The sequence below is a fragment of the Strix aluco genome, chromosome 8, assembly GCF_031877795.1.
Source record: "Strix aluco isolate bStrAlu1 chromosome 8, bStrAlu1.hap1, whole genome shotgun sequence".
Classification (NCBI taxonomy): domain Eukaryota; kingdom Metazoa; phylum Chordata; class Aves; order Strigiformes; family Strigidae; genus Strix; species Strix aluco.
In genome coordinates this window covers 25,804,938-25,822,357 of record NC_133938.1, presented here as the reverse complement: position 1 = coordinate 25,822,357, position 17,420 = coordinate 25,804,938, and the positions used below count along the sequence as shown (strand labels likewise).

General features: G+C 37.6%; 1 protein-coding gene across 4 annotated transcripts in view; it reads left to right on the top strand.

Annotated features, from left to right (window-relative positions):
• Positions 1 to 17,420, top strand: part of CRB1 (crumbs cell polarity complex component 1) — a 107,280-nt gene that overhangs the window by 77,082 nt on the left and 12,778 nt on the right. For 3 of the 4 annotated variants that reach the window (XM_074832746.1, XM_074832744.1, XM_074832745.1), the window contains exons 10-11: positions 17 to 145; positions 3,146 to 3,272. In XM_074832746.1, the coding sequence (XP_074688847.1) occupies positions 17 to 145; positions 3,146 to 3,272 (256 nt within the window). Of the gene's footprint in view, positions 1 to 16; positions 146 to 3,145; positions 3,273 to 17,420 lie in introns of those variants that run through there. The other variant, XR_012624168.1, reaches the window with a different exon arrangement.

Sequence of the window (17,420 nt, the reverse complement as noted above, 5' to 3'; positions counted from 1 at the left end):
CTTCTTACTTACCTAGGTACAGAAGATTACCACATACAGTTTGTGGGAATGAAGAGAGAAACCTCACATGTTTCAACTATGGCAACTGTACCAATCTCAACGGCGAGTTGACATGTGTTTGCCTGCCGGGCTTTGCTGGAGAACGGTGAGATGCTTTGCCCAGCAGATCTTTGTGGAACAATTCTTCCAAAAAGTGTTCCAGAAGGGTCCAGAGGGTAACAGCCACAAGGGTTTTGGCCTCCTGCAAAAATACAGACAAAGCAGCTGTTTAAGTTCAGCAGTTCCTTGCTTGAGTGACTCTGAGGTTCTGAAAGTATAGCAGTTTTACTGAGACAAAATTGACAAATTAATGCAGCAAGATTCAATCCAATATAGCACCACTAACTCCAGTGCAAGATATTATTTCTTAGACAACATTGTACACTTGCTTCTATGTGCCTGTTTTTTGGCTTGCATGCCAATTTTATATGTGACAAGCTAGAATGTTATCTTTCCATTGGTGGGGACACATAAACACATATATCCTGCTCATATATATGAAAATCAGCTACAATACATGGACACATGAATATGCAAAGCTGTTTAATTTTCACATGTATGTGTTGAGATTATGCAATCTATTCTTTCACAGGGATGGTATGAGATGAAATACCTGGTGGTATTGCAGCTTGTTACTTTCTTACTAAATGTTGAAGTATGAAAACAGAATTATTATTTTAAAAAGAAGTTAAGAAATACTTTTTACATGTTATAGTTTAGTCTGAAACAGAGTGGCCTTCCTCACAGTGAAATTTGTATCTTGTAGCATATTGTTATTGTTATGTAGCAATTCACACTTACCATTTGATAATGTTCTACAAACAGCTCTGGAGCAGGGGAGGCCTGACAGCCTCAGGGTATTAGGTGTTGTAGAAATGTAGGAAGACATTGTCCCAGTCATAATATAATCTGAACAGGTAAGAGCATCTTTCTGGGTAGTGAGAAAGGAAATACCATATGTGCTCTTAGTGAAATTAGCATTACATCAGAGTACAATACCCAAAAGATCAACATGCTGGCTCTGCAAACACCAAGTTTTCAACAAAAGGTTTTCATTCTTTCAAAAAACTTATTAACCCCTTGATTTTGTGGAAATAGTACAGTAAGCTATAAAAGATAGATGAAATGAAAATTTTCACCCACTCAATGCACAGTATAGTTGGCAGACATGTTTGCATTGTACTGTTTAACTCAGCCGGACCTCACAATATTAAAAAAAAAGGTGAAAAAATAAAATAAAATATAAAAAAGTAAAAACGTATTCTTAGACACTTCTTTGGTGTGTATATTTCTTGGGACTTCAAGGTAGAAGGAAAGTACTTTTTCCTTCTTTCTTCTCCTGCCAGGCAACTTGCTAACTACAGCTTTGGGAATGAGCCTTCCTTACATCCATCCCACTGGCTGGCAGTAATCTCTATTTTATGGTTCCCATGATTCTCGTATTGAACAGCAGCCTTGTACCAAGCATGCTGCGCTTTAACTGACTATCACAGCAAGGCATTCCTCTCCAATATCTAAAATTGACTATTTGTCCTCTTTTCCTTCAGGCTCTCAAACCATAAACCAGTAGTACTTCCATGCTTGCAGATCTTAATATACCAAATGAGAAAATTTCACTCCTTTTTTTCAGAACAAATTCAAATATATCAGTTAATAAGAAAATTAAACCCAAAACCCTCTGTATATTTATGCATTAGATTGATAAAGCAGGCATTTTCCTTTAAGACAATATTTCATCCCTCAGAAAGCCATTGGAGCACAGTATAGAGAAAATAGTATCTTTCCATGTCAATCAATTGACCTGGGATCACAAAAAAAGCCCAATGAACTTAATAATAGGTGGAAAGGGAAATGTGAAAAGATTGTTCTTCATAAAAGAACATATAGCTGTCTCTTGAAAACAAATTTTTATTCAGTTCAGGCTAGGATTTTCAAAATTACCTAAGAGAGTTAGGTTTTTAAGTGTTCCTGAAACTCAGTTGGATTCCAGTGCCTAATTCCCTGGAAGATTTGGGGGGGTGGGGTTTTTTTATTTTCATAGATAAATTCATATCTATACAATCTTTACACATTGGATAAATACTTTCATTTAGCTTTTTAAAGTATATAACTATAATTTACCACTGAGGGAAACTGCTGAAACATTTTTAGAGATTAATAAAGAAAATCAGATAGAAGTGTTTAATATAAAGAACTGCTCTTCTCTAATGTAACATGAACAATTTATTGCATGGTTATGAATATGATTCAATAAAGCAATTCCTTATAATTCAGAAGAAGTTTCTTACATTCTTCTTCAAGAATAAACCTGTTTTTTTATCTAGAAAAATTAGGATTAACTGTAAGCGTTATTTGAAATAAAGGAGGAGGGAATTAAAAGGGAACATTGTCAGAGCAGAAAAATCACCAAATAATGACTAGTTTTCTGACAATCTCACACATTCCTCATTAATGTTCGTCTGGTTACCTTGAGAAATTATGAGAACTCAAATTTTCTTTATCATCAGAATTAACTCAAAAACATTTAACAATACATATTTAGGCTTGTAAAGCCCTGTTCTGCATCATTCTTACCATTCTCAGGGCCCATGTCAAGAGAATAGATAGGACATTCTGCTAGGATCTATTGGCATTTCAAATTGAGGGGAAAAATAAAAAAGCAGGTGAATATTCCCAGGAGCAGTCAGCTGGGAAAAACACACATTTGACTTACATCCAGACTACTGAGAAGGAAAATGTGCCCTCAGCTCCCTGGAACAATGAAAATGGATAAGCAAGCTGTCAGCAGGACTTGCAACAGTCTAGTTCTAAAATCATACAAAAACTTTCATTTCACATTGCTAAGCACCATTAACTATGAAATGCTTTACAGAGATGAAATTTCCAGCTTAACTATCTGTGTTTGAAAATAATACAGGAAGTTCAGGATTTGAGTGTGACTAATCAGGTAGTTAATAAAATCATAAACACGTGTAGAAATATACCACAGATTTCAAATATAGCCTCCTCTTCTCCCTTCTCCTAAAGTTTCTGAATTAAAAATGTGCCTGTTCGATGCATTTGATTTGTGATTTCAGATGCTCACTATCTGCAGTCTTTCCCCTAGGTGTGAAAAGGACATCGACGAATGCAGCTCTGACCCGTGTCTGAACGGGGGCCTCTGCCAGAACCTACTCAACAAGTTCCACTGCCTCTGTGACGTGAACTATGCTGGAGACCGCTGTGAAATAGATGTAAGCGACCTCTCCTTTTTTGTCTCTTTACTGTTGTGGCAGAATCTCTTTCAGCTTCTCTCCTATCTTATTCTACGGATGGATGATGATCCAGCAGTGGAGTGGGGTGAACAGGAAGACTATTAAGAAGTCTTTAAATCTTTGTATTTTAATGCAGCAAAAGATGCCTTGACCAAACAGCTTAGCAAAGCAATATAAACATCAGAGTTTTAAAACTTGTTTTATAATTCTTTGAACAATTTTCTATGACTCACTTTGGATCTGGTTTAGTTCTTTCGCTTGATTTTAGAACAAATGCTAGCAGGTCTTAAAAGGTGTTTCATCCCACCTCCACCTAAGAGTTTCACTGCATACACTCGGCCAGTGGGCAACAGGGGGACACACCAACAGGCAATACATATTAACAAGAACTATAAGATTTATTGATGGTGGCATTCAAACCCTACTGCAATGAGTAACAAAGACCCACTGCCTTCAAAAAGGTTAATTTTACCATTAAATCTTACAGATGGTCACTATCTTTGCATCACATACCATGTTCATTGCTGTTTCTTTGGCAGTTAGGTCTCACATGTGTGAAATCATGTAGGATATTTTTTAATGATTAGGTAATGGTTTGGATTAACAATTGGCAATGTACTGAGGACACTCACATCCATTTGAGTTAGTGGCAGTCCTGCACTGATATCACTATTCCTGTATCTCTGCTCTGGTAGCCTGTACACCTCCAATATATTATATGGAGATAAAATACAGCCGTCTTAATCTTCATCATGATTATTCTTTCAAGAAAGGCCCATTAAGTCCATAAGACTTTAAAATCATAGATTTGTTGTTTATTCAAAGATTTCTACAACTTTAAGTAAATCTATGTTATTTATTCATCAATAGATACGAGTGTCATCAGACAGAAATATGGGAATTTTCCTTCTTAGGAAACAATCAAGGTTGGTTGTCCATGGATTCTTTAAAGAATGAAAATAAGGGGCCTGAAAATTATGAATACCAGGAGGTTTAGCAAAAAATACTATAGCAAAATATCTGTGTAGCTGCCTTTGAGAGTGTAGACACAACTGAAATACATTGTTAAATACAAAACAGTAGTGAAAAGTAGGTTTTTGTTTTTCTGAACAATTCTTTAAGGCAAAAACCATTTGTGAAAGGTGCACCCATTTCTCTGGGCATTCATGATCATACCTGTATAGATTCTGTACTCCTCTTAGTCATTTAAATAGTGTCCTTGAGTGATGATTCAAAAGAATAAGCGTGTATAAGGTGGTGTTTTATTATTAAGTGATATGGCATGTAGCAGAGTTATAGAAAAGACTAACACTATACAATAAGGTTTTATGACTCCAGAGAGAACAGCTGATCTATTGCAGAAGTCCTTGAGCTCACTGATATTAGTTTCCCCCACTTCAAACCTGACTCTGTTTCTTCAGTCCTATCCAAACTGCTGTGGATTGGACTTGGAGTGTTCATGAAGAGCAAATCCCACCTTTAATTCTACAGCTGCATTAAGACACCTTAAAATGTGTATAAGTGAGATGTTAAGGTTACTGTTTGGCCATGGCAGGATATAGCAGAAGTAATTGCCTGAAGATCAAGCCTCTATTTTTTATTTCCCACCTTTCATGAATGTCCAGAAGTCTGTTATTTTTATGAATACCATTCAGAGCATAATTGCAGCAACACTCGTGTTATTAAAAAGTCTACTCCTATTTTCAGGGGAAAAAAAAAAAAAAACAAACACAAAAAATCCCACACTTTTTGCACATTTGTGGAAAAAAACCCATGATTCATGTCTGTGATATGCCACATATTCCTGTCTCAAGCACCTGCCTTAGTATGAAAACTTAAGCACAACGTATTTACTTATAATAATTATAGTACACAAGGATAAATTCTTTGCTGTCTTTATCATACTAGAAAAGAGATTTGGGTAATTTTCTTGTTAATGTCTTATTTTACTTTTTTTTTTTTTTTTTTAAATCATTCAGATAAAACATCCTTTCCTCTTTGTAAACAATCAGTAAACACAAGGTGGGAATGCATGTTCCAGCACTGGGGTTGAAATTAATGTAGCAGTATCAGAAACTATGTATTCTGTCAGAGGTAGGGCTTAGTTATCTTACTTCCTGGGAATCACATGTAGTATTGTGAATTATATAACACAGGCAAAGACAACAAACCAAAACCATTTTGGATTTTTTTTCAATGAAAATATAGTTTTGGAAAATTGTTTTTTACTCCAGATAAAATGATCAAACCTACAATGTCAGAGAAAAAGAGGGTTTTTTTTTAATGAAATCAATATTTCTATGTGAAAGGTTTGCATTTTGGTTTAAAATATCAAAGACAAAGTAAAATTAAAACATTCACCTTGTTTTGAGTTAAAATGTCAATTTTCTTTCATAGGAAGAAGTTTAAAATAATAAACAACATATTATGTTGGAAATTTTATTCCAAACTGTATCTTTCATTTAATCATAGCTAAAAATGTTACTTGGTTCAGTATTATTGAAATGAAAAATGAAAAATTTGAATACAAATAACTTGAAATGAAAACTATCATATAATTTCAGAATGTTAACTAAAGGCAAAGAAATAAGAAATTTTGAAAATTCAAATGAAAAAACTAATGCTACTAACCAAAGCTGTTAAAACTAAGTTTGTTTCTTTTAAAGTTTAAAAAATCACAATGAAGTTTGGGGTTCTTTTTCATACTGGGTTTAGTTCAGCTCCCACGTAAGTAAATTGTACTGTTATGTACATTATAGAATATAGACTACAGGATACACTACAATAAGCAAAAATTTCATCCTGGTATTAATGTTGAAGAAAGCTAGAAAGCAATATATGTAAAAACAGCATGTCCGACATACTATATCTATATGCATAATATGGAAACAAAGAATATATCTGTATAGAGATTCCAAAACTTTCTCTTCAATACTAGAAACTTGATATGAGTGTGCATACAATATTAAATAGAGGTTTTATATGGATTTACAGCAGTAAGTTACTCATCTAGAATATATTAGCAGAGCATGAGTTCATTCTTTCTTTTACTGAATACACACCTGTAATTGAATTCTCTCCTTCCGCTAATGCCTTGTCATCATGAAACATCCCCTGACTTCCGAAATGCTGCTCCTTTCCTCTTTGTACTTCTGTATTCTCAACTACATTGTGCACGTGTACATAACTTTCCTACCTTTATACACAAAATAAACCTTCTGCCTTTGTCTCTTTACGTCTGCTCCTCATTTTCTGCTAATGACTATTCATTTGCTTTAAGTGTGCCACGTTTTCTGAACATTTGCACTTTACAGGTACACCCCACAAACGCTCTCCAGGAGCGCTGGCAGCGCAGGGCCAGGCGGGTGCTTGCCAACGAAGCAGTTCAACCACTCCCACCACCTCAGCCACAATACTGTGTTACCCACCAAGGGTGACTGCTTCTGCCGGGCAGCCCTTGGTACCTTAAGAGCACAACAAATAAACAAGCCCCCAGACCAGCAATTCAGAGAGGAAGGGATTTTACCTGTATGGCTTAAAGTGACTCTTATTACTTGGTTCCTCCTTACGTACTGTCAATACCTAGAAAATTGCTGAGCGTTACAAGGTCTCTGTTGACATTTTGATGGGTCATCCCTTTCCATTGAGCTATCATAGCCCATAGGCTGGATGTATCCCACACACAGGTCTTCCAACACACCCAGTGAAGAACAGACATTTCTAGTTTAAGAGATATTTCTAGTTTAAAAGGTTAAAAAAAAATAAACAAATGCCAGATTAATTAAAATAACTTTCTTGAATATATGTTTTTTAAAAGAAATGCAGATGTAAGACATTTAAAGGGAAACAGCTACAGAAGCAAACATGAAAAAACAGCTGAACAGCTGGATGAATACTGACACTAAGCATTATGTAAATAGATCCAACTGCTAAGATTTTTTAGAATTCAAGGGGTTGAAAAGGCTTTAAGATTAAGGTGAAACAGCAAGATCTTCATACACCTCCAGTGTCACAATTTTATTGCAAATTTTTTGATATTTGATTTTTTATTTAGAACACAAACTCCCAGACAAGTTCGTGCTTTTGTGAAAATCTCAGTATTCATTAAAAAAAAAAAAAAAAAAGAAGTCAAGAAAAAAGCATCATACCACTTTGGGTGTTGAAAAGAACTTGAAAAACCATCATCTCAATATGCTCAGAATTAGAGGAGGAATACCAGACATGCAAATGAAAGAAAGCAAACAAGCAAGGTCATGATTTCTGGAGGTATGGCTTGTGATGCTGAATACTGATATTATCTGTAATAGATCACTCTATATTTTGATACTGAGATTCAAATTGTTTTTCAGATGCCAGTGACTGTCATTCAGAAATATGGGTAATGAGAAGTAACAGTGTTAGGGCTTAAGACAGAATTAAGATTTCTGAAAAGAGGGAAAAGACAGCAGTTATGGGGGTACTGGAAGGCAGAGGAAAGGGATTTGCATCAGCTGTGGGATGAATGAAAGTGTTTTTTTAATGTCTTTGGCAAATACATGAGAGGTATTTCACCGAGGAAGTATACACAGGGAATGATGGATTTGCTTTGTTGACCATAGTTCCTACTTCTGACCCTTAAAACACAGGCTCTGACTGACCCTCTTCTGCAGGTTCTCTAATACAAACTGGACTCTGCCAGCAGTATCCTATCACAATTTTAACTACAAAGAGCCATGTACTTGTGAATTTGAAAATATCTTTGATGTTGCATGCTTATTTGGATTCTCTTATTCCCATTACATTTAATTTTTAAGAAACTAGATCCAATACTTGATTTACTTGGTGCATGTAACTACAGTATGTTGGTGAAACTAAAAATAGAAAAAAAACTGCTTCAGTTTGGAAGTGATGAATTTAGGTTTCGTCTTTCATTGCAAATATTTTTCCTGGCCTGACAGCCAAAAGTTCAGTTGAGAGGGCACTTCTATTGTCCCTCGCTACAAAAAGGGCATTAAATTACTTGAGCGTGTCCAGAGAAGGGCAACGAAGCTGGTGAAGGGTCTGGAGCACATGTCGTACGAGGAGCGGCTGAGGGAACTGGGGGTGTTTAGTCTGGAGAAGAGGAGGCTGAGGGGAGACCTCATCGCCCTCTACAACTACCTGAAAGGAGGTTGCAGAGAGCTGGGGATGAGCCTCTTTGACAAAGTAACAAGCGATAGGACAAGAGGGAATGGCCTCAAGTTGCACCAGGGAAGGTTTAGACTGGATATTAGGAAGTATTTCTTTACAGAACGGGTTGTTAGGTGTTGGAATGGGCTGCCCAGGGAGGTGGTGGAGTCCCCATCCCTGGAGGTGTTTAGAGTCGGGTTGACATAGCACTTAGTGATATGGTGTAGTTGGGAACTGTAAATGTTAGGTTGATGGTTGGACTAGATGATCTTCAAGGTCTTTTCCAACCTAGATGATTCTGTGAATCCATTTACTTGTAAGTTCAAGTACTAAATTTTTGTATCTCAAGTTAGTGATTCTCCCTAAAAATAAAGAAAATTTTGTTTGCAATAAAAAATCCTTCAAAATTTCTACTTCAAGAACCACAAAGCCTGGTTCTAAGAACTATAGTCTAAAAAAGCAACAAAAAAGACTCCAGCAAATCTTCGTTCTGTCTTATTTAGATTAGTATTACCCAAAATAGATATCCAGAGAGTAAAAAAATAGCAGAGTTTGGTTGTTCATTTTACTTTGCGTTTCAAGAGTGCCCTGAGGCCCCATTAGACTCAGGAGCACATCCTGCTGGTGCTGTGTTCTGTTTGTGATGGCACAAGGCAGCCGTGTCCCTGCACCAACTGGCAAACAGCTCAGTCTGTACTTTGAAATTGTTTCTTGAACATTATTATCAGCTGCACCTTTGGGACATCACTTCCTCACAAAGCACACCCTCTCCTATTGTACATGTGAATATACATGAAACTTGAAAGTGGTGGTGAATTTCATGTCCCAGAATTAAAGTTCTGCTTAAGGTAGCTACTGCTATGTGCTCTGATGTGCACCACCACTTCTTTCATATCCTCTTCCAGTTGGTACCATTCCATCCTCCTGGGTGCAAGGACAAGCATCATGCACTGGAGGTTATGATTCGCATTTAATATCATTAAAAATACACTGATAAACATGTAAGATATGTTCAATATTGAATCTAAGTTCAATAAAACTCTCTCAGGCTTCCATAGCACAGACACACAGAATTTTGATTGACTCTGCTCTACAGTGATTAGTTAATGTATTCATTAACTGCTAGGGTTAGTAATATGAACGTAACAAATGATACTTAATTACAATAATTAATGCCTGGTGATTCATGAATAATGCATTCCATAGCTATTTACATATTTATACTTATGAGGATATTAATGGATAATTACCATTTGACTAAAAGATGTGGACATCAGGAATGTAATAACTACATCATTTTCCCCCCATCTCATTGTGGCTTTACCTGTTTGTCTTCCTCTTGTATACTTCTATCTTGCCATTATACACAGAAATATAAACAATGTTTTATTTTCAAGACCTAGAACAATATATCATGGCAAATACAGCCATGCAGATTAGTTTTTACACTGCACTAGTTCTGAGCCACTGCTCTCATCAGTTTATGACTTGAGATCGCAAAACAATTTAGAAGAGTTTTAGGATATGATTTGAAAAGAAAAAAACAATGTTTCACCACCTCTTTCCATCAGAAAACTTCTCAAATATTAGGAGGTGGAGTGCAAAAGCAGCATTAGCATTCTGCTTCTTCAAATGCAAAAAACAGGAACAAAAAATCCCAAAGTAAAGATTTACATACTTGTAAGGGAGAGTATTTAGTGAAAGAACTTTGGTCTGTTTGTCATCAGTATAGATTTGTTCTTGTCCTGAATTTACAGTCTTTCCTACTGCAGATGGTTAGGACACCTCTATACCTCAGGGTTTGTTCATTTGTGAATCTAGGATAGCAATATTGTCAACACCTTCAATCTAAACAAACGATTCTGCCCTAGATGACTGGTATTTATGCTTCAACGCACAGATTCCAGCCTCCATGAAAGCAGATAAGTTGCTGGCCCTCCCAAGCATGGAGAAGACTGTAAGAGACATAGAAGGGCAAAAATACAAGACAGAATTTTTTAAAAACGTTTTTCATATTCAAATATAATTATTTTAAAGCAATGTAATAATTCTTCTTCTTAGCTTAAGTTTAAATGTTCAATGTTGACAACACTAAGACAATAATATTCAGCTTCCAGCCTCAGGACTGTGATAAAATGAAGAAGTAAAGCTGGGGAAGTCAACTGAAACTGAGAAGTGCTACCACGCTGATTTTCAGACAAGCCACTCACCTACTGCTCCTCCACAGCACCAACTGAGGAGCTGTGGGTGCCCCGGGTCACTGAAAATCTTATCTCAGCTGTTGTAACCTGCAGAGAGAGAGCAGAGGGTCTCACCATACATGGAGGTCAGCTCCAGGTTCGCCTCGTATGGTGTGGCTGAACAGCCCGTTGCTCCAGGCAGCAAGATCAGGTCAAGCCCTTGGGGAGCATCAGACTGATGTCTTAGTAAGTGAGCACGTTTGTATCTACTATGACTTTTGTCTTCTCCAGTGCTCTTGCATACTGTTGAGAAAGACTAATATGTACAGTAGAATATTTTCAAAATTAAACCATTTTTCTGAAATTCCCTGTCCTGTGTAGCTAACTCCACCGTGTTTGAGGCCCTTGCCTTGCAATAATATAACCTCATGAAATCACAGATATTTAAAACCACTCATTTACATGCTCTGCAATCATACTGAAGCCAGCATTACTTGAGGACCAAAGGAGAGGACTGAACTGCTGTTCAAAACCAATGCACTCATCCTCCAGCAACCGTGGCCAGCGTAGCCAGCCCATGACACATTCCTGCTGGCTTGCTTTCCCAAGCAGGGAGTAAGCTGTGGGTTAGCAGACCTATTAACAAGAGCCCCTTAATATCCTTTGCTATTTTCTATTAGTCTGTATTCAAAACACAGGATTTAACTAAAACTTCTAAAAGAATATTGCAAGAAACACATTTAATATGTGTCATAACATAAGGTACAAAAACATTAGGATGCAAAGACAATAAGGTTATCTGATGTGTCTTAGCTGGGAGAAGCTGACTCTCACCTATCAGTTTTCCTGATGCTCCTCAGATCTGTGCAGGAAGCAGACTGTGGGAAGGAAATAAGCAGTCCGGTCTATATAATCTACATTCTGTAAGGCTGCTGCTGGAAACATAAAAGGTATTCCATGGTACTTCTGATTTATTCTCAGTAGTACCCTACTTTGAGAAAACCCTCATCGTGTCAACAATTTGGAGAAAAGGACTGTACAGCACAGGTAAACTTACTACAGTCTGACGATAAATTATTGAAGGAATATTATTTCATCAATGGAAGTAAGTTTTTACTATTTTTATTAGCCTAGCAGAGTCAGCATAACTGAGTGGGGAAAAGCTGGAATTTATTTGTTTTCACATCATTCGCATGGTTGTAGATCAGTGATCATGGCAGAATTGTTAGCATTGATGGTAGGAGCCAGAGAGACCCCAGCTTTATTCCTGTGCCAGGTCAAATGTGGGGTAAGAAGAAACATCTTTAGATTTGTAAAATGAGCAGCTCTGCTCTGGAAGTCATTGGAAATGTCACAATGCCATTTTTACAGTTGTTTTTCAGAGCCCCTTAATATCCTTTGCTATTTTCTATTAGTCTGTATTCAAAACACAGGATTTAACTAAAACTTCTAAAAGGATATTGCAAGAAACACATTTAATATGTGTCATAACATAAGGTACAAAAACATTGGGGTGCAAAGACAATAAGGTTATCGGATGTGTCTTAGCTGGGAGAGACAAGAAGGCTCCTCACAGGCCAGCATTACTGCACGCATCAGTGAAAAGCAGTTGAATATTTAATGTGCATGGTAAATATAAGCAGAAAAGGAAGCCCAGATGACATATGACAGCATAACACTCTGCAGTATAGGAATCAGCTCAAGTATGGTATTCACATAACACATTTAGTATTCAGACTAACACATTTTGTCTGTACACCATCCTTTATGTTGCAATAGCATTGTTTTCCTTTTTCTCACCTTCCAATGTTTTCCCTGTAGACTCACATTCATATCACATGGGCATTTACTTCAGTCATTGCTCACTTTCTAACACATTCATGCACTCCATGCCTGCATTGTTCAGATACTAAATTTTACATCTTTTTTCTTGTTCTTTTCTCTTTTATCTATTTTTCCTATCTTCAAACAATACAGCAGGCTTAGCACTGAGGAAAGGTATTCTGAAAGTTCCTTTAGCACAATTAAGTCATAAATATAAGAATATTACTCTTCTTTTATAGCAGATAGCAGAAAATACTGCTGTCTTCTAGTTATCACTGTAGATAAAAAGTGTAACTCTGGTCTCATTGTAAGGACTACCCAAACACGAATGAACATTTTGGTAATTCTTGTATTTCTGGATATTGCTATGATTTAATGCCAAAACTTCGCATGTTTCCATTTATTTTGCTTCTTAAAATGCAATTGATGAAAAAATTATTTTGCTGCAAGTATTGAGAAGTCTTTTGTTTGCTTTTTGGTGTCTGTTTCCACCAAAAATGAAAATTAAGCTATGTTCAGTGGTAAATTTTTCTTTTTTTTTTTTTTTTAAATATGGGTATTTTTCTAGAAAATAGTGAAGCAGCAGTGATACCCCAACAGCTGACATTAGTCACTTATAAGTTTCCACTTTTACACAGTAAGATGCTTTTTTATTTGGTGGGCAACTTGGCCAAACATGGACTGAAATGAAACTGTAAAACTGTTTTAATTCCATAAATCCCAAATAGCTTAATTAACCAGAAGCTTCTAAAGCAAAGAAAATTCCAACCTCACTTTCAAGCTGAAAAATGTAGTCTGGGCTTGCACCTGAGTACTTATGAAAAGAAAAAGGAACTGAGTAGAAGTTGTAGAGTTATGATGGGAATGATAACTTACTCATTCTACTGAGTGCATGGTGGCAGCAGTCTCCTGGGATTCAATGTTTGTCTTCACTAACACTGACAGAACTGAAACATGGGTGTGAGGTTTTACATGGAATTTATTGACAGATTAGGACGAAGGTGTCTTCAAAAGAAGCTCATTCACCACCATTACAATTAGAAAGACCAAAAGTTACCCACACCTTAGATATGTTTATATATTAAGTATGCCAGATAAAGGGTAAATATGGAGATTCCCCAGGTACTACAGATTAAGCACTTCAGAAAAATCTACCCACATTTATTAAGGTGCCTGGATGGGAACAATGGTCCTTAATTACAACCACTACTTTATTTGGACTGTGATAGTGCTGTAGCTCTTTAATAGTATTGACATATTAGCTCAGCATAACAAATGCATCCTGTAGGCTAGTGTTAATGCCTTGGAAACTAACCATATGCTCAAGGTTACTATCAAAGGTCTATGAAATCATGTTTCCAGATGAAAGGCTGGCATGTTAATCTGCCTATGTATGTCTTGATGAACTCTGCTTGCAAAGTACATTCTTGTGCAGAGTATTTTTCAGTTCTTGTTGTGAAATTCCATTCCTAATAACATCTGAAAAAAATTGCCCACTTTATTAGTCTTATAGAATATTTTTCCACTAAAAAGCAATAAAAAGAGTTCCTGTTCCTGAGGATCTAAAAAATATTTTGATTCAAAAAAATTGGGAACACTTACCTGTTTTGTTACAGAAAGCCACTTAAATGAGAGGCAAATCTTGTTACACAAATATCTGAGCTTTGTACCAAAATAACTGTCCAGCAAATACAACAGTCCTTAAATTTATTCAAATAGTATTTGGTAGAACAAATTATTCACTTTTCAAGAAGATTAAGAGCACTGAAATAAAAAAAAAAAAAAAAAAAAAAGTGATACTACTGTGATTCAATGGAAAGGACAGGAGAATCAGCAGCTTTACAAACCTTTGTAATTATTTACCGTGAGCAGATTTTGCACCACAGCAGACAACTGTTGTTGTTGGTGGACCCTGTGAAATTCTAGGGTAGGGATTTTGAAGATTCTCAAGCACATAAATAGTTTGGGGTCTAATTTATCCGTTACTGAAATAAATGGAAATATTTCTGTTCCTGTCTAGAGCAGCACTGGTAACACTCATATGCTGCACTCTTATCTCCCAAGGGACAGGACCCTCTGTTCCCTCTTCTCCAAGCAGTAATCGTTTGTGGGTGAAATTAAAGGTGTAGCTGCTTTCCTGAAGAGACAAGACTTTCTTCCCCGTTGGCTTTGTGCCAGTTATCCAGAAAAAGGATGTGTGGTCTGAACACAGTAAACCTGGCTGACACCTAGGAGCTGCTAATCCTGGAACAAAAAAAACCCCCAAAACCCAAAAAACAACAACCCTCCCCCCCCCGAAAAAAAAAAAAAAAAAAAAAAGAGACCTGTTCACAATTACGATCAGTGAGGAAACAGAAAGTAGGCATTGAGAGGGCCTGGCAACATCACATCTTCTGCATGGCTAATTTCAGTTTGTATTCACAAATGCTAAAGTCTAATGTTTGGTCCTTTACCTGGGCTGACTCAAATCCCTCAGTGAAATGGCAGTGTAGGCATAGATCTCCTCCACAGAATTTATATCGTTATGTAACTGTTGTCATTTTTATCCCAAAGCATACTATTTTGTGAACTGATGCAGCATATTGCACACAAGAGTCACGTAACACACTGTGCTGACTCATGGAAAATTCCGTTTGGTCCTTTCTTATTTTGCTGTTTCCATTAGTCAAATACAAAACTCATTCAGGCCAAAAGGAAATGCTTGATTTCTACACATATTAAAATGCAATACATCCTTCATGGTAGACCTAAATCCACTAGTAAAAGGTGCTGTCTTCTGTCACTTTCTACAGTTTGGAAGTTATTATCCCCATATAAAGTTTTCCTCATCCTTTCTGTATGTGATATTGTCAGGGAAACTCAGTGGTTGCTGAGGATCTCTCTGGAGAAGCCAGAGCAGAGATGGGTCCCAAAAAAACCCTATCAAATTGCCTATCATTCCTGGAAGCCATCAGAAGGTGGTTTTGGAGGAGGTGCTGGAGACACAAAGTGATACTGAGGGAAATAAAACGTCACAAGTAGGAAAATTGTGAGTAAAATGGATTTGTAAAAATCATACAGGTAGGGACAGTTGTGAACACCTGGGCTGTATCTTAGCTCAGTAAGAATGACTTTTAAGTGAATGCTTGTGGAACATCTGTAAGGTACAGAAGTTTTATCATCTTGTCCTTTACTAGGAACTGAACAGAGAGAGAGAGAGCACAATCTACCCCAGGATATTTTAACCATGACACTTAAAAAAGATAAAGCATTATTGGTATAACCTGCTCATAAGCAACAGTCTCCAAAACAGTGAAGTTCTCTAGATGGCGTTCGCATGGAAGTGATATTTCCCTTCAGTACTCAGCCACCCCCTCTCCCTGGAGAAGCACTCAGGCTTGATGCACAGGCTGGTCAGAGTGTAACTGGCTTGGCACCAGAACCCCAAAACAACATATTTCACCTCAAGGAGTAGAAAATTCCTACCTCGTGATCACTATTTTCATCCTCTCCTAAAACCACAGATGAAAGAGGAAACAGAAGTATTCTTCCAGAAGAAAACGCTAATGTATAACACTTGTGCCAAAATTATATATAACTTGCCTGATTTCATGGTTACCTTACCGATGTTGAAATAAGCATGAGATTGGGAATATTTTAAGGAAGCATGCAAGTGTATTACCAGTAAATTCGCAGATGACACCACGTTAAGCGGGAGTGTCGATCTGCATGAGGATAGGGAGGCTCTACAGAGAGACTTGGATAGATTGGATCAGTGGGCCAACGTTAACAGGATGAGCTTCAACAAGGCCAAGTGCCAGGTCCTGCACTTGGGCCACAACAACCCCATGCATGGCTACAGGCTTGGGGAGGTGTGGCTGGAGCTGTCTGGAAGAAAAGGATCTGGGGGTTCTAATTGACAAACAGCTGAACATGAGCCAGCAGTGTGCCTGGGTGGCCAAGAAAGCCAACGGCATCCTGGCTTGTATTAGAAATAGTGTGACCAGCAGAAGTAGGGAGGTGATAGTCCCCCTGTGCTCTGCACTGGTGAGGCCACACCTGGAGTATTGTGTCCAGTTTTGGGCACCTCAATAGGAGAGAGATATCGAGGTGCTGGAGCGAGTGCAGAGGAGGGCAACGAAGCTGGTGAAGGGCCTGGAGAACAGATCCTATGAGGAGCGATTGAAGGAGCTGGGACTGTTCAGTTTGAGGAGGAGAAGGCTGAGGGGAGACCTCATCACTCTCTACACCTACCTGAAAGGACATTGTAGAGAGGTTGGTGCTGGTCTCTTCTCACAGGTAATTAGTGATAGAACAAGAGGGAACGGCTTTAAACGGCAACAGGGGAGGTTTAGACTGGATATTAGGAAAATATTTTTCACAGAAAGAGTGGTCAGACAGTGGAATAGGCTGCCCAGGGAGGTGGTGGAGTCACCATCCCTGTTTAAGGGTTGTTTAGATGAGATGTTGGGGGATATGGTGTAGGGGAGAACTTTGTAGAGTAGGGCTGATGGTTGGACTGGATGATCCCAAGGGTCTTTTCCAACCTGAATGATTCTGTGATTCTATGAAGTATCAATCAGAAAAGTTACTTGGACCCATAAAGAAGCATATTGGAAATCACTGACTAACTTATTGGCCGAATTAAATAGCTTATTTGTGGTATAAAAAGTAAAGACAGCAAACAAGCAAAGTGTCAGGTTTGTGAGACTTCAGAATGGGATATTGGCAGAGGATGAACTATCTCCAAACATTGCAACACAACCACAGCCAGGTGCTTAACAAAATGGGTCATCATTGGTTCGAGGCAGTTACAGGTAATGAGAGTGATGGAGACAAATCCTTTCAGTATCTGAGACTATTTAAAATCAAAGCAAGACTCTTCAACAGTCTTTAATTGGTGATAGTCCCACAGGGCATGGAAGTGAGCCCTTAGGCACCAGCACAGTGGAGTGAAGACTGCACTCAAGGGTATTTGTCTGAGAGAAGTGACAGA